We start from the raw sequence: 18,411 nt of genomic DNA on the forward strand, positions 1-18,411 counted from the left end.
TACCCGAACGCCCCTGCACATATACAGAGTCAAAACACGGATAAAAATGTAATTTTTAAAAATAATGAAAATCGTTCTGATATAATAATGATGGCTAGATATAGAAACTTGAATAAATATAAAGAGAGAGAGAGAGATCTACAATATATAGCTAGGTACTTACTGATGCTGATAAGAAGAAGGATGCATATGGATATCGCATGCGGTTTTTGAAAAAAACAAAAATATATTATTTTTATAAGTAGTTTTCTTACCAAATTATGATAATCCTAAATGTCCCTGTTGATTGATACAGTCATTTGGACAAGACAAAGATGCAACTTTGGATTATTTTGAGTTAAAGAGCGGCGAGTTATTCCCGTTTTAATAGCAATAGCTCGTCACGCCGAAAACCCGAGCTCGATTATACCCGATACCCCTGGGTGTCTTTGATTTGTGTCCCCCTACCCCACAACATCTCCATCGTCGTTATTTATTGCTGGAATAATGCCAAAGGCGGTTTTAAAAACCATACTTGCTCGCTCAGCCTAAATCCACTTTTATCTTCATTCTTCTCAGTGTGAGAAATATAAAACACGTGTGATGACCCAATCAGCATTAACAGCTGTGCAGTCCCCACAGAGACGATATGCATTAAATAAACATATAAATGTAGAAACTCTGACATAATCTGGTGAGTGTCAGACAGTCGACCAGTCAGCTCGAGAATGTTCTAAAACATGTGTGGTATGCCTTACCAAAACAAACTTAAGTATTAATTAAAATATTTGGATTGACTAGATCTATGTATGCATGAAAAACCAAATGAATTACAAAAATGATCAAAGCAAGTAAGAGATACTGACATCTCTTGAGTTTTCTAAATCACAGAATGACACAGATATTGTTTTAATCTCAGCTGTCTCTGAAAAAAACAGTGCATCATTCATTGCGTGCTCTGACCCGGGGAGGTATTACTTTGTTGGGTATTTTCCAATCTTTACTTGTATGTTTGTTTTTGATTATGTAAAAATAATCTTCAAATTACTGACCTAGCTAATAATCAAATGTGGAAATATAAAATTTATGTCTGTGTAAATAACATAAATATATCAAACTATAAACATTAGCAATGTAATGAAAATATACAATGAAAGGTCCCTGTTGCTACTTTCGTTTTGCGCATGACGGAAGTAAACAAACAAAACATCTGCGAAGATAAAACTTGCGGCAACTTGCCAAAAATTGTTTCTCCACGTTCCAAGTTATTGTGCACTTCGGTGGTATGCGGAATTACTAAGCAGGAAATCATTTCAGAAATTGCCAGAGAAGCTCTGTTACTTGTTGATTAACGCTGCGTGGGTGATAGTACAGTTGTAAGTTGGAGCTGAACGATCGACTAGAAAGTTCGTCTGCTAGGCTGGGCTTGTCGAGAACCTTCGATAAGGAGGGTCCTATCGAAGAGCTAAAAATTCTTTGAAGTTTATGTTAGGTGTTTTTTTTATACACTCAAAACACAAACCAATCAATCGTCAGTCCTAATTCATATCCGAACATCAAAAAAAAGGTTTAGTATAACAGGTTTAATAAAATACATAAGGTCATGTCATGTTGTTGTGGTAGGTATAACCGTTTGGACAGTATTATGAAATACATTTTATTTGCGTTATGAATAGTTTATAAAACAAAATAACATATGTCATAACACCAGCTACTGAAGTGACCATGGTACCTGCATTTATCCACAGGACCATGTAGATAATTAATAATAATATCAAACTTGCAGACGAGGCCGCGTCAGCGAGTTTTTTGCGAGTTTGTTTATTATTTTTAATAGTAACATGGTCCTGTGGGTTACCATGTCTTCTCATGCATTTGTCGTTTAATATCTGTTTGGGTATGTCGCCCCTTCTGTGACATAAAAGAACTGATATTAACCAATGTCTTTATGAACGATTGAGGGGACAGAGTCAGCAGCATGAGAGAACCATGCTAGCTCGCTGCAGGCAGATATCATAGCTCATATTCAGAAATACTCCATGTTTCCATAACATGTTACTGTTTATTTTCAGTACATTGTCGTAGGAGGCGACTGACAGGATCGGTTTGTCAGGCTTGCTGATTGGTTGATGCTTGTCATCGTATCCCAGTTGCATCGATGTTCATGATGTCAATCACTGGATTGACTTGATTATTTACAGACCGCCGTCACATAGCTGGAATATTGCTTCATGCTGCGTTAAACAACAAACAAACAAACATGGTGTTGGCATAACTCTTTATATCAAAGATATTCATGCAAAAATAAGATATATTGTTTTGATGATAGTGTTTGCATAGCATTCAAGCGCACGATGCCTCACTTTGCAGATATTTAAATTGAATAGATGTAACAGCCTACCTTTAGAATTCAGCACCATCAAACTTACAAACACCTCGCATAACCCTATGAGGTAATTTGTGAAATTTTATTGCCAGATAACACATACAAGGTGAATGGTAACAAGGCATGACTAGGTACTCAGTTTAACAGTCGGGACAACAGTCCAAATGTCAGGAGTTCAAGTCTTTAAGATTCTCACAAAAACTGTTTGCTTGTATTATTGACACGTCACCTTCAGCAGAGATCGTCCTCACGAGAATTTGTGCTGAAATCAAAAGAAGGTCCTAAATTTTTTCCACAGGAACCAATTTTATCAGAGAGTTTTTCCATTCATGATTATTTATACTAGTTACATCTATTCCAGTCAGACTAAATTTTGACAGAACTGATCATCATTGACATTATCAATAAGGAATGTTATTCCTAATGATGGTTTTCAGATGAATCCAGTAAATGTTGCAGCCCTTGTTGATCTACTCCACCCAGAGAAACATGATTCTGACAGTGAAGATGACATGGTAGGTCTCTACAAATTAATGGAACTGATCATTTTGATTCTTTATGTCTTAATCTTGTTCCATTCCCCAATAACTATATATAGAGTGTGTGTGTTATCCTATTTTCCATGAATTTAATTGGCTGACGTGGAATTAAAATTGAATGTTATTTTTCAATAACTGCAGAAAAATCTTGCGAACCCAGAACTACTTTCTCAAAAGGGATTCCCGTTGATGTCACCTCAGCGCACCAACTTTCAATATTTGAAAAATAATCTGAAAAAAAGTATCGAGAACGTCCATGTATCAAACAGCCAAGAGATTATGAGGGCCTCTGTTACGAAGTTTCAATAAATAAGTTAAAACAAACTATTCAAGGAGAATCTTATCTTATATCTTATCTTATATATATCTTGTCTTATCTTATAAGATCTTTTAACATCTTATAGTATATGATTTCATTGCAGTCACGATATATATCTGCTGAACGGCCTTCTGTTTCGTTGCTTGGTCTAGCCTCAATCAGCTCGATCGTTCATTCGTGTAAATCTGAAAAAAGATTATATACAATTTGTAACTGTAATCCTTTCATAAATGCACAAAAAAGCAAAAAAAGTCCTTAAATACATGTACATCTTGGTGTGAACAGCTGAAATATGACTGGAGCAGCATACATGAACATACAGTACTGTTAACTTACTCTGTATTCTTACAAGTGCTGTTTTTTGGGGGGTTTTTATGTCACATTCTGAAATATTCCAGCTCTATCACAATGGGTCGCAAATAATCCAGTGAACAATAAATAGCTGGAACCATTTTTCAGTTTGGCTGTATAAAGATTGTCATGACGAAACATGTCTTGGTTGCCATAGAGACAAGGTCACAGGCATTAGTGTAATTAATATCTGATCTCTGTTGATGAAAGTGAGTGTCAGACCATGGTTCTGGAATGAATGTGATGCTTGTCAGACCCCTGTGCGTTAAGCAATAATTACTCACTCACTCTGAGGAGCCAACAGTTGTCCTCATTCCTAATGAATGTGGCAGGATGTCCTTGTGTAGCTGGAATATTGCGGACATTCATTGCTACAGAAGTAGCAGGTGGTTGGAAGAGTGTTGTGTAAGCATGTTGTACATGTCTTCAGCCCAGACTATATTTGTTTTTGTTTACCGATTTTGGGCCCTGGATGCCGTTGTACAAAGCGATCTTAGCGCTAAGGTGATCGTAACTCCCATACCTTACCATGGACTTACGACTGTCGTAGTGCTAAGGTCGTTTTGTACAACAACACCCAGAAAATTTAGGTCAGTAGGTTGAAAAAATAAAAATACACAAATTCCAATTTCAAATATTATTTTTGGTCTTTAAGTAAAAGTAATATATGATAATACATATTTGATACATTTAAAAAAAACAAGCAAGAAATAAAGCTGCTCCATTTTGAAATATCAACTTCCTCAGGTCACTAAACAAAATAATGCTTAGTGAGATAAACATGTTCTTTGGAAAGACATTACAAATGTATTTAATTTTTTTACATTTGCCTGGGAACACCATTTTTTACCTTGGGGCTCCCATTTTTTTTATCTGGGACCCCTACATATTGGAGGACCCTCAAACTAAATAACACAGGTAAATCCCTGGGGTGTGTCGTCCCGTCTCTTTATTTGTATATAAACATTTCCAACAGTAATCTCCAAAGGTTTCATTGTATGTATATTTCAGCCCTCAAATACTATGGCGAAGATGACGCCAGCTGATATTATCCCTAAAAAGACAGAAATAGAGGAAAAGAAATCAGGTAAGTTTGTGAGTGCTGTCACATGAGGGATCGCACATTGAGCATGTTGAGATATTACTGAAGACAATCTACCATGATTCAGTAACATGACTTGATCTGGGCCACACACATTGATCTTGGACACACACATGCATGCAACCCGTGAAGATCCGGGGTAGAATAGGTCTTCAGCAACCCATGCTTGCTGTAAAAGGCGACCATGCTTGTTGTAACTAACGGGATTGGGTGGTCAGGGTCGCTGACTTGGTGGATGCATGTCATCGTATCCCAATTACGTAGATCGATGCTCATGGTGTCAATCACTGGATTGTGTGCTCCAGACTCGATTATTTACAGACCGCAGTCATATAGCTGGAATATTGCTGAGTGCGGCGTTAAACAACAAACAAACCAAACCAAACCACACTGATCATGTGTGTGTGTGTTGTTTCAGGTGTAAATGTGTGCCTATGTCGTTTCCGGTGTAAATGTGTGTGTGTGTTGTTTCCGGTGTAAATGTGTATGTGTGTTGTTTCCGGTGTAAATGTGTGTGTGTGTTGTTTCCGGTGTAAATGTGTATGTGTGTTGTTTCCGGTGTAAATGTGTGTGTGTGTTGTTTCCGGTGTAAATGTGTATGTGTGTTGTTTCCGGTGTAAATGTGTATGTGTGTTGTTTCTGGTGTAAATGTGTGTGTGTGTTGTTTCCGATGTAACACACACACACACACACACACACACACACACACACACACACACACACACACACACACACACACACACACACACACACACACACACACACACACACACACACACACACACACAGAGCAAACAAATATTCAAAATATTATGTGTGCGTCTTACCTGAAAGATAAGTATTTAAGAATTATTTATTTGTAGTCAGTGTGTGTTTAGGTGTGTGGGATTTGCCTTACAGACTTATACTATGGAGCTTCCATTTGGGAGTGTGCTAGGTGTTATCATTTGAGTATAGTATTTCATCTTGAAAGCAGTATTTTGAGATCATGTCAAAATCTTTCAAGTCAACTCGCAAAATTTTAATCTGTATGTGATATTTGAGTTTTGCTTGGAATGTTAATGTAAGCTGTATTTAGGTATGTGCAAATGTGGCGATAAAGTTAAAAAATATACGAGAAATATTTATCATAAAGATCTGTTTATAGCAATAGAAATTAGGGGCAGTAAGTGAGGTATTTTGCCCTGCATTTATCTGATGGTCGATGAGCATAACACAGTGGCTAAAGCTATTTATTATCCTGCTGAAGTTCGTGTTTGATTACCCACAAATGTATTCTGTGTGGAGCTCATTTCTGGTGTCCTCCTCCGTAATATTAGTGGAATATTGCTAAAATCAGTATAAAACCAAATTCACTCTAATCTAAGGACCCTAAATCCATCAGTCATTTCTAGCTTTGGGTTAAGACTCCCTGACTTCCATCCTTGATATTCAAAACTGGTTTCATTTACAGCAGCAGGACCCAAGATAGCCAGTAAAGACATATGGGATGAAGAGGAGGTGCCGGAAGGGTCCGAGTTTGAATCTGTGTATGACCCTCGACCTCAGCCTGAGTAAGCTGAAATTGCACTATGAATAATTAACAGTGAAACCTTGTAAATAACGTGATTGGAATCGCCTAAAATATTGATTTCTTAGAATGTCGTCATCTTCCTGAGGAAAGGGAGTTAGCTGACTATAAACATCAAGTTTCCACCCTTGCCGAACTAGGATGGAATTATGGAGTGATGGTTTGGCTGTACTAACAAGTCTATGCATGGTCTAATCAAAATGGCTCAACTAAATCGACATTTGGTTCATAAACTGCAGTGCAGATTTCATTGATTACAGGATTTGCAAAGAATGTGTACCGTCAACTATTAAGCATCAACAGATCCAGATTTTTTCATGTTTTTATCAAAGTGCTCACATGATTTAATGCTCTTCGCAAAGTAAGACCTGTAATATTAAAATATGGATCTTGATTATCAATCAAATTGTCTTCACTTGGCGCCACCATTTTGTTTGAACCAAATGCAAGTATTATAAGAGGTTAAATCTGATTGGTCAATAGGAGAGAAATAACTTGTAAACTTGTAAATTCCAGCCTTGTTCGGCATGGGTGGAAACTGGACTTTTACCATCAGTAAACTCCCTTGCCTGGGGAAGATGTGCATCAGTTGACAAGCAAGATACATGTGTGTATTTCACCAAAACACATTGCATGTATCTGTCTGAAAAAAACAGAGATCGAGTAAGAATACTCAAGCAGGTCAACTTAAAGGGGCACTGATCTCTGACAATTCTCCAGGACTGGTTGTTGCCTGTTATTGTTTTTTTCCCATGGATACCAAGATTATATCCCAGAAATCTCAGCTAGTTTGCGACCTGTGCTGCACCAACTGTAAGCGTAATGGACGCTTTTGTTGATAATGTAAGGGCATGAGATGAGTGCGCCATTAACATTACCATGTGTTTGATTTGGGGTATCTTCAAACACATTGTTTTATCTGATATATGTATATCCACTGGGGGTGTCATTGATTGGTGAATTTTAGTATTGATATATCGACTCAAAAGCATCACGGTAATCAAATACATATCAAATATTAATCAAATTAGTTAATTTTTAGATAAACAATACCCATATTGACCCCTGGTTAAAATTGAATTTTTTCTGTCTTTTCATTGCCAAGGTTGACCATGGTAATCTTCAAAATATGAAAGTTTTTGTGACTGTGAATTATAGATTTAATATTGATATTCATCAGTTTGTATTGATACAGCATCGATATTACAAATGTACCGGTATCAATACACCGAAATTGCAATATACGATGACATCCCTGATATGATCTCGCCCAACTTAATTTGTGTTTTGGGCGTCCTATCAAGTAATAGAACAGACATACAGTAAAATATGTCCATAATGAACTGATGGGACCCATGAAGATCCGGGGTAGAATAAGTCTTCAGCAACCCATGCTTGCCATAGAAGGCGATTATCGTTGTCGTAAGAGGTGACTAACGGGATCGGGTGGTCAGGCTTGCAGACTTGGTTGATGCATGTCATCGTATCCCAATTGCGTGGATCGGAATAAGATAACATATTGATGTATCTGGGGAAAACCCTTTTTTCTCTCAACATCAACCTGTTAATTATAATTATTAGGCAAAGTAGTTAGAAACACTCATTGTTTATTTGCCTGAGGAATGCCTCTGACATGGGCATATCCCTTAATTTAAGTGCCTATTCATTTCTCTGTGCTTGTATTTTGTGATTGTCAACATATTGTTTTTCAGCTTTGATATTGTCTACAAACAAGCTGTCACCTCCGAAGACATGTTTCTGGGGATGGGAAACAAGACCCCATCCTCCGCTAGCTGTGAAGACATGGTGGTATTTCAAGTTTACAAGTATTATCATCATACCTCCATGTCAGAATGAAGAGATCTGATTGGTCCATGTGATGTTGATGAAATACAAAGTTGTTTTAAGTTCAAAATGTAGAAAATCAAGGAAAAATTGCTCACAAATTCCCTTCACCTTTTCAATCAAAAATTTATTTATTTATTTATTTATTTATTTATTTATTTATTTATTTATTTATTTCAAAATCTGTAGACAAAACAAAGATAAAGTCTGAAACTGTTAGCTGTAATAGTGAGCCTCAAGGACTGGATGAGGGACAGGTTGCCACTACCCAGGAAACTCTAACACAACACTTCATTACTCTTTCCCCAGGTAAAGATAAAGCTTCCTGACTGTAAAATGGCAGATGTCCAACTGGATGTCAAGGCCAAGTTTCTAGACTGCCGCACACCGAAATAGTAAGTGCTTGTTACCCGTTGCACAGGTAAATTATAAATACATGAAGCTGAAATACAGGTTTGTATAAAATCAGCCTGTTTGTCCGTCATATGTCGTAAAAATATTCCTCAAAACCACAAGACCAGTGAAGCTGAAATTTCCCATGCTTCTTCCCAGCAAAGATGACAGCCCACTTTGTTCAAGATGTTCATACCTGCTTTTCAAGATGGCCACTATGGCAGCCATATTGAAAAAACTATTTATGGCCATTACTCAGCCTTTTTTTTCAAAATGAAATGAAATTTGGTGTGTGTTGTTGGTAGTCTGGATATATGTTATGTTTTGGGGGTTATTTTAAGTTTGACCTTGATTTGAGCTTTGCACTTAAACCTTACTGCAATCTCAAACTACTCAGCCATTTTTGTTCAAACTGTAAGGAAATTTGGTAGATCTATAGTTTGTAGTGCGACTGAACACATTGGTAGGTTTTTTTTATGTACTTTACATCTTTACATCATTTTGTTACCTTTACACTGTGACCATGCTCCTAAATCTCTCCTAAGTAATTTCCTTACTCTTTAAACATCATCTCTTCAGAAACCACTAGACCAATGAAGGTGAAGTTTCACATGCTTGTTTCAACCAATGATGGCACCCCATGTCTGTTGTTCAGGACTTTTGAATCCGCTCTGCCATAGCAGCCATATTGAAAAATATATTTACAATCATTGTTCAGCCATTTTGTAATGGAATGTTGTATTTCACTCATTTGTTTAGTTGCAACATACGTGTGCTGTTTTTTGCGATATTCTAATTTATAATTTTGACCTTAATTTGACAATGCTCTTAAATTATTAATTCTTAATTTTTGTGATTTTCAAGAAAAGTAAGTGTTTTTGTTATTTTTTACAATAAATCTGCACTGACTTTCAAAATAAATGTGATAATAAGGTTTTTTCTACAAGACATTAGGGCAGTTTGCAATGTCACCTATCCGGCAGAAATCTTAGCAGCCGCTGTAAGCGGGCAGGCAACTATTTTGGACACTGACAGTACCAAAATCATGCACCAAAACGTATGGTGGCAGCTCATTTCAACATGCTGGCCAAGTGTTATGGCACAATCTGGTGTCAGAAGTCAAGGAACCAGAAACTTTGACAAAATTTTAAAAAGAGACTGAAGACCTGTCTCTTCAAGCAAGCCTTGGACTAGATTTATCATGGTCCCAACACATGTCAGCGTTTTTTGTTGGAAAGTGCTCAATTCAAATACGTAATTTAATTTATGTAATATAACCTTAAGCCTCAACAATTGCGGGGCGGTCGGGTAGCCTAGTGGTTAAAGCGTTCACTGGTTACACCGAAGACTCGGGTTCAATTCCCCACATGGGTTCAATGTGTGAAGCCCGTTTCTGGTGTCCCCGCCGTGATATTCCTGGAATATTGCTAAAAGCAGCGTAAAACCTTACTCACTCACTCACTCAACATGCTGCATTCTGACCATGTTACTTCCAGCAAGCTGGGTCTGCACCTGCCACACCCTGTGGACCACAAGAATGGCAAGGCACAGTGGGAAAGTTCATCAGAGACTCTAGTCGTCACATTACACATGATGAGAGAATATGACTTCATGAACTTCTGAGGACCAGACCAGATGGAACCGATGTGCAATACTGGATGCTGACACAGATAAACTCTCCTGTCATGACTCACAATATGTGTCTGTGCAACAGGTGCTTGTACAACATATTGATGCATCAAATATTCAGACATTGACATGACCTGGCTCTCGTCTCAAACAGGTCATGCTGTTTCTGGGATCAAGTATCAGCTCTCCTCTTAAACATTTCTGAAATTTGAATTTGAATATTAATATCATGTTATTTTTAGATAATGTATTAGATCCAAATTAGTAAATAGTATTCAGAGGGGGATCCAGAATTTTGAAAAAGGGGGGATGCACCTTATACCTTAGTCACAAAGTGACTTGACCGAGGTTGCAGTTAACATGTAAGGTGTATGAGAGAAAGGGGATGCACACCCCTGTATCCCCCTCTGAATCCGCCAGTGGTATTCTAGACTGTGCCTAGTGAGTGGACACTGAATGCATGTACAAGTTCAAGATGATGACTGATACTTAAGAAGTTCATTCTGTCCGTCATATCTAGCCATGTAACAACAAAAGCAGGTGGCCATCCTTTCATGCAGAATGAGAAATGACAACACATATGTCCATGCTTTCATACAAACAAGAATTAACATCACATCATCCGGAATAAATATACACATGTCCGTCCTATCATCCACAATGAATGTGAACAAGTGTCCGTCCTAGCATGCAAACAAAAAGTAACATGTGACCCTCATTTGCATAATGATTAGAAAGTGTCCTCATTCGAACAGGATATGACTGCCAATCACAACAACTCTCACAGGGGATCAGGTAGCCGAGTTGTCTCTGACGCTTTAAGTTGCAGTGCAGAGTTGCATCTTTTGGGCACACCAGAAACCTATGATCATGGGTTCAAATCCCGATTTGTCCCAGTTATGTTGTTGGTTTGTCAACACCTACCTGTGGTCGTTGGTTTCACCAAAGCGGTAAACGTCAGAGACCTGCATCACTTCAGGCTTTCCTCTCAAATCAAGCTGACATGCCATGATATAACTTGAATACTGTTCAAAGCGGCGTTAAACCAAGCTCACTCAATCATAACCCTCTGTGTAATCCTAACTATACAAATGAGGAATCAATAAACCTTTCATGAACCAGTACATTACGTCCTATTTCGTTCCATTTTCATTTGCGATTCGCTGTGCAGAGTTGCGTCCCTTGGGCACGCCAGGAACCTATGATTGTGGGTTCTAATCCTGGTTTGCCCCGATTATGTTTCCAGGTTTGTCAGCACCGTACCCGTGCTCGTGGGTTTCACTGAAGTGGTAAACGTCTGAGACCTGCATCACTTCGGACTTTCCTCCCACATTAAGCTAACACGCTGCGATATAACTGGAATACTGTTAAAAGCGGCGTTAAACCCAACTCACTCACTCACTCACCATTTTCATTTATAACATGTCAGTTGATTTATTTATGGAGTCAGTATATTGAACTGGATTTGCACTGACATGATGATTTTGTCAAATTGAGATGTATGTTTAATAAAAATATTTATGGAAGTGTTTTTCCTTTCATAAACATAACAAAAAAGATATGTGTTCATTGAAAATTTCATTCAGATTGATATGACAATTGTTATACACATACTGCTCCTCTTTTGATAAGGATATTCCCATTGTTCCATAATTAACCAAACTATACTGAGCATGATATTTCTCAATGTCCCTATCAAACATTGTGTAGTGTTATGTTTAAATGCATCGTGGAATCCCAGGTTTGTATATTCCACACATGGGCCTGGGAGAGTCGTACTGCATGCTGAATATAGAAAGTCTTGTTCTAACCGATCAGACCATGGTCCAGTGGAGAGATCTTCTGCCAGGAGAGACTGAGGCCAATGGTTCGATCCTCAACCACATCATATAGAAAGGTGTTAAAAGATGTCACTTGTTGTTACCCTGCCTGGGGCTCGCCATTAGGGAGATAAAAGGGCTGGTCAGCTCAGAGTCAATATACTGTCTCACAGTAGGGTATCCATCCTTAACTGCAGCACCAGGTATCTCAGTGAGCTAGCACTATCAAACCGGCATTAGTCTGTACTGGTACAAGCAGGCACAAATACACTCACACACGCACGCACGCACGCACGCACACATGCATGCATGCATGTCACTTTATAACAGTAAATAAAATAATCTTAAATGCATTATACCCCATTTCACCTCACCTCTAACCGATCAGTGGAGATTGGTAGAGCCCTCGTCTCATATGAGAGGCAGTCGGATAGCCAAGTGGTTAAAGCATTCGTTTTTCACACCAAAGACCTGGGTTCAATTCCCCACTTGGGCACAATGTGTGAATCCCATTTGTGATGTTCCAGCCGAGATATTGTTGGAATATTGCTGAAAGCAACATAAAAGCATACTCACTCACTCACTCACTCACTTTCTCACTCAGCTTATTTGATGCAAGCTATAATGTGTACTAAAGTTAACAGAAAATCTCAGGTTAAGTGATGGTAAAACCAGTCTGGTCAGGAAATATTGCCTAGATATATCAGGCAGAGGTAGTGAAGGTTTTATGTAGGCCACAGTTAAATGATATACATTATGTAGTGTTTCCAAGAGTAATGCAATATTCTTTTGATTTCTTTATTGTAGATCTTGTTTGTAATCCAACACATTTCATTATTGAGGTAAAATGGGGTTTAACCTCGCCTTCAAGAATATTGCACTTATTTTAAGTGTGTGTGTGTGTGTGTGTGTGTGTGTGTGTGTGTGTGTGTGTGTGTGTGTGTTAGAGAGAGAGAGAGAAAGAGAGCGAGCCAGAGAAGCTGCTTATTCTAGTCAAAACTAATGCTGGTTTTAATAGTGCTAGCCCACTGAGGTACCATGCAGCAGTTTAACATGGATACCCAACTCAGACACAGCATACTGACTGAGCTGACCAGTCCTTGTTTTATCTCCTTAATGCCGAGTGCCAGGCAAGGTAACAACAATTACCATCTTTTAATGTGTTTTGGTATGATTATTATGGATAAGGGGCAGACTTGGGATCAAAGTGTTGCTAATGACCTAGGCTCGATTCCACACATAGGTACCATGTATTTAGGGTTAGAATAGGTCCCAAACACTGGTGCTGATCGTAAGAGGCAACTTAACAGATAGGTGGTCAGATTTGGTGACTTTGTTGATAGGGTGTCCTTGTACCGACAGTGTGGAAAAATTATTATTTATAGGCCACCATCATATAGCTGGAATATTGCTGAGTGCTCAGTTAAACACACACACACTCTCTCTCTCTCTCACACACACACAAACACACACACACACTGTATAACATAGTCCTGCACCATGACCGTGGAATATATTTATTTTATGGAAAAAAAATAATCTAGAAACGCATACAAAAAAGCAAGTCTAGCCAGCTCAAGCTAGCTCTATCTGAAATCAGCATAGGGAAATATTTTTTTATTTTTAGAGTCCAGGATATTGTGTAATATAAAATTTCAGAGACTAAATGTTAGTCTATGTATGACGCAAATAACGCTGAAATGATGGTGAAGAATCCTTGCTGAAACCGGGGAAAACCCAACTTATTCACTCACTATCAATCTGCACTCGGAGAAGACAGTTCTACATGCCCGGCTAAGTTAGGTTACAAACAATCCATCTCCATCTAGACATGATTATCGCCTGACTCAGCTAGTGCACCAAGAAGTTCCAGCAAGATAACCGTAGCATCTCCTGGTGGCAGGTTACAGCCTACCCACGCTGTCTATGAACGGCTGGCGTATCTCAGATACCAGTCAATCTGCCCAAAAAACGCACGTTCCTCGCATTGCTCACTTCTGCTGTCAGGGTATTACTTGTTAGACTTGCTCAGACCAACTCCGAGAGCACGTTTCCTAGTAACATTTCGAGTTGGAAGAGATTTTAATTTGAATTTATATGTAGTGTGTGAAACAGTTACATCGTCAGGGAGATGGACAGCGAGAGTGATGTCATGATGAAATTGAAATTTCTTGTTTATTGGAGAAAATCGTTTCAAATGTTTACGTCTGAAAATGCAAGGGGAATAGTTTCAAAGGTTTAATATGATATATTTGAGTCAAAACATGTGAAAAGATGTGGGTGTGTGTTCTTGGAAAATATTCAGGCCATATATCTGGTGAAACTGAAGTCGTGAATGCATCTGCTGAAACGACTTAATGAAAATAAGTCACCGTTTATTTCCCATCTGTTTGCTTTCCGTTGAGTGATTGAGTACGATCCTTCTTTAACATTCCGCTCAAGGGCGCTCTGTGTTGCATGCAGAGAAAAAGCATATGTCACTTCAACCTCAAACTGATACTCCGTTAAGGACGTATGAAGTATTCGACTGATAAACAGTCAACACTAAACAGATCAGATTGGACGCGAGTGTAAATGAGATCTTTTTTACTTTTAATTATTTATTTAATATCTTTACGGGGGGCTCGGGGGGCCAAGTCGTCTAATGCGCCGCGATTCGCTGTGCAGAGTCGAGTCCCTTGGGAACGTCAGAAACCTATGATTGTGGGTTCGAATCCCGGTTCGCCCCGATTATGTTTCTAGGTTTGTCAGCACCATACCCGTGGTCGTGGGTTTCACCGAAGTGGTAAACGTCTGAGACCTGCATCACTTCGGGCTTTCCTCCCACATTAAGCTGACACGCCGTGATATAACTGGAATACTGTTAAAAGCGGCGTTAAACCCAACTCACTCACTCATATCTTTACGCTACGCGTAGGCATTATCACTTGCGCTTAACCAAACGTGCTTTATAGACCATATCGGATAAATATAACATCCAATTTCCCTAAATTGACAAGTGATTCCCCCATACCACCACCTCCTCCCACTCCATCCAATTAAAATGAAGGTAAAAATATAAAATATGACACACACATACACGCACACATCTGAATAAATCCCGTTACTGAAAGTAAAATAATTAACTAAAATTCGAAAGTGACCCACCCCCTCCCCCTAAAATAATCAAATATGGACAAAACAAACCAGTGATTGATATTATGAGCAACGCCCCACGCTGTCGGTGCTCGATGACACGGGATCAACCAAGTCATCGATGCTGACCATCCGAACTTGCCATGCACTTGTAAGAATTCTATCCCAGATTCCCCTCTCGGCTATATATATACTAGCAGAGCCCATTGTTCGCGTGAAGATCCGGGGTAGAATAGGTCTTCAGAACCCTCGCTTGCTGTAAAAAAGCGACTATGCTTGTCATAAGAGGCGACTAATGGGATCGGGTGGTCAGGCTCGCTGACTTGGTTGATGCATGTCATTGATCCAAACTGCGTGGATCGGTACTCATGAGGTCAAACACTGGATTGTCTGGTCCAGACTCGATTATTTACAGGCCGCCGTCATATAGCTGGAATATTGCTGAGTGCGTCGTAAAACAACAAACAAACAAAAAATCAGAAAGGAAAATGGCTAACTTTTACGAGGGCTTCTTTCGGTTTGAAAAAACGCAAAGAAACAGGATCATTTTTGCTTTGCAGCCTTCTTTAACTACCATTGCATCCCACGCGTAAGGAAATAAGTTGTTACACAATTATACTAGCATCGATCATCCAGGAGTTAGTATCATCTTCGTGTGTTACGCTACACTAGAAAGCCCAATGGGACGAGTGTAGAGTACAGCCCTACATCTTCACCAGTCTTGCCGTAGCCGTGGCTCTTTCAAACATAACAGCCTCCAACAGCATCCCAGAAATGTCCAAGAAGCCCACCCAACTAGTTTAAATAGACGTTTTCGTAAAACACAAGATACAAATTACTTACAGTAATGGAACCACTTGCAAATAACAGTTCACAATGTATGATCAGTTACATAATGCGAGTCTCTTGCCAGATAGCCTAATTCGATGTTTATTGTCCATTCAAAGCTGTTTTATTTATTTGTAAAATTGTACATGTATCATCCATTGGGTATTTTTGTGACATACCACCTTTGAGAAAGAATATTTTTGTTACATTTCGTATGGGGCGTCCGGGATAGAATTAGCGCCCAGTACCCCCTGCTTGTAACAGCCACCTAAAGGAGACAGGGTGGCTGGATTGTGTGTCATCGAACCCCAATGGCGTGGATCGTTGACTGTGCTTGCAGTCACTGGTCTGCCTGGTCCTGACTCAAATGTTTGCGGGCCGTCGCGATATGCCATATGATAAAATGGGCGAGTCCACGCGGCCTCCAAAAAGGTTTTGGTTTGGTTTGTTGTTTAATGCCGCACTCAGCAATATTCCAGCTATATGACTGCGGTCTGTAAATAATCGAGTCTGGACCAGACAATCCAGTGATTGACAACATGAGCATCGATCCACGCAATTGGGACCGATGTCATGCATCAACCAAGTCACCGAGCCTGACCACCCGATCCCATTAGTCGTCTTTTACGACAAGCATAGTCGCCTTTTACAGCAAGCATTGGTTGCTGAAGACCCATTCTACCCCGGATCTTCACGGGCCTCCTCCAGAAAGGGGTCAAGTACATTTGAAAGTGATATAGCATTTCTTGTCCAAAAAGCGTGGTAAAATATAGGTTATATTTGTGGCATTCGATTCGCTGTATGTGTGAAAGGTTGCGTTCGTGGTAACATTAATGTATCAGAATTATTAAACTTAATAATTCCTAAATACTTGCATGTAAAGTAGATAGAGCTAAACTCGACACCTTGCCTTACCCCAACTTCGACAGCATTGGTTTATATGTCACATCACAAACCACGCATGCTCACTGATGGTAGCTGTTTGTGTCTTGCTTAATGCCGCACACGACAAAACAACAGTTATGATGGAATCTGGGCCCTAAATTCTGCGACCGCCTCCGTGGTCTTGTGGTAGAGCGTCCGCCCGGGGAGCGGAATGTCCGTGGTTCGATCCCCGGCCGCGTCATTCCAAAAGACGTTAAAAGATGGTACTTGTTTTTACCCTGTCTGTCGCTCGGTATTAAGGGGATAAATCATGAACTGGTCGGCTCGGAGTCAGTACACTGTGTCTGAGTGGGGTATTCATGTTAAACTGCGGCATGGTATCTCAGTGTGCTAGCACTATAAATCGGCATCAGTCCGGACTAGTACAAGCAGCCACGCACACATACACGTGCATGCACGTCGCGATATAAGTGCAATAATCTTGGACGCGACGTTAAACCTAATTCCACCTCACCTCACCTGATAATCTGCTCAATGAGGGAACGGGCATGAGCGTCAAAGATGGATTTTATGAGCGCTTTGCAATCAATTTCATGCGGGTGTGCACAGTGTCACTTTTATTAATCTCCTTATGAGGATTCCAGGGTGGAATTTGTAGTCAGTAACCTTGCTTGTCGATGAAGCGACTTAATGGATGGGGTGGTCAGGCTTGGTGACGTGGTTCATGGTGTGTAATCGTATCCCGACCTTGTGGAGCGTTGGTCATACTATCAATCACTGGATTGTATGGTTCAGAATCGTTTATCTAAAGGCCGCCGTCATATATACAGTCAAGTCTCGTTAATCCGACATCGTTGGTTGCACATGATTGTGTCGGATTAACGAGTATGTCGGATTAACGAAATTAAGTGATTTGTGATCGAAAATCGGACGTCTTCACGATAGATAATAACCGTGTGTACCTTGTAATAAAATCATTAAAAACGAAATATTAATATTGTTATGTTGTTTATTCATTCATTCCTTAATTTATAATTAATGACTGTGCAAAAATAATAATAATTTTCCCATTTATACATAACAATAGAGACATTACTCACTGAATTTATCACATGATCAACGACACACGTTTCCTCGTGTAAATGTAGTTGGAATATTGCGAACACAATATAATATACTACTCAAAAGAAGTTAAGGAACACCCGATTATTTCATATTACTATAGTTCATCTATCATGGCATGCCAAATTAACTATAGTAATATGAAAGAAACAGGTTTTCCTTAACTTCTTTTGAGTAATATATATATATATATATATATATATATATATATATATATATATATATATATATATATTTATATATATATATATATATAACAAACAAAACCTTTCAGTTATACCATATAGCGTGTGAACGTAATGTGTGAGTGCTGCAGTGACTCTGTCGCTTTGGAGAAACTTTCGAATTAATATTATTTATTCTTTGTATCTTGTAGATTGAACGGCTAATACAGAATAAAAGAAAAGAAGATTAAAACGTCTGCAAACTTAAAATAAGACACGCTGAGGTCTATTCTGTTTCCTTAGTGGTATTCGCGTTAGTAACATGAGTTACATCCCTTAGATGA

The 18,411-nt window shown here is 39.0% G+C and overlaps 1 protein-coding gene across 4 annotated transcripts; it reads left to right on the forward strand.

Moving 5' to 3' along the window:
• Positions 1-1,173: 1,173 nt before the first annotated feature.
• Positions 1,174-11,235, forward strand: LOC124133686 (dynein axonemal assembly factor 6-like). Of its 4 annotated transcripts, none has more exons than XM_046498151.2 (7): positions 1,174-1,355; positions 2,803-2,880; positions 4,586-4,661; positions 6,130-6,229; positions 7,959-8,055; positions 8,401-8,486; positions 9,981-11,235. In XM_046498151.2, exons 2-7 carry the CDS (start codon positions 2,803-2,805, stop codon positions 10,105-10,107), a joined length of 564 nt encoding a protein of 187 aa, XP_046354107.2. In that variant the 5' UTR covers positions 1,174-1,355; the 3' UTR covers positions 10,108-11,235. The 4 variants fall into 4 exon arrangements, with proteins under 4 accessions (XP_046354107.2, XP_046354110.2, XP_046354108.2 ...); XM_046498154.2 differs by having other exon boundaries at positions 6,133-6,229; XM_046498152.2 differs by having other exon boundaries at positions 1,174-1,262.
• The last annotated feature ends 7,176 nt before the right edge of the window (positions 11,236-18,411 follow it).

The sequence above is a fragment of the Haliotis rufescens genome, unplaced genomic scaffold, assembly GCF_023055435.1.
Source record: "Haliotis rufescens isolate VD_foot unplaced genomic scaffold, xgHalRufe1.0.p SCAF_7, whole genome shotgun sequence".
Taxonomy (NCBI): Eukaryota; Metazoa; Mollusca; class Gastropoda; order Lepetellida; family Haliotidae; genus Haliotis; species Haliotis rufescens.

Coding starts and splice junctions, on each gene's coding strand:
- LOC124133686 (XM_046498151.2), top strand. CDS start 2,803: ATGAATCCAGTAAATGTTGCAGCCCTTGTTGATCTACTCCACCCAGAG. Junction 4,662..6,129: donor AATAGAGGAAAAGAAATCAG/GTAAGTTTGTGA, acceptor TTTCATTTACAG/CAGCAGGACCCAAGATAGCC. Junction 8,487..9,980: donor GACTGCCGCACACCGAAATA/GTAAGTGCTTGT, acceptor TGTTACTTCCAG/CAAGCTGGGTCTGCACCTGC.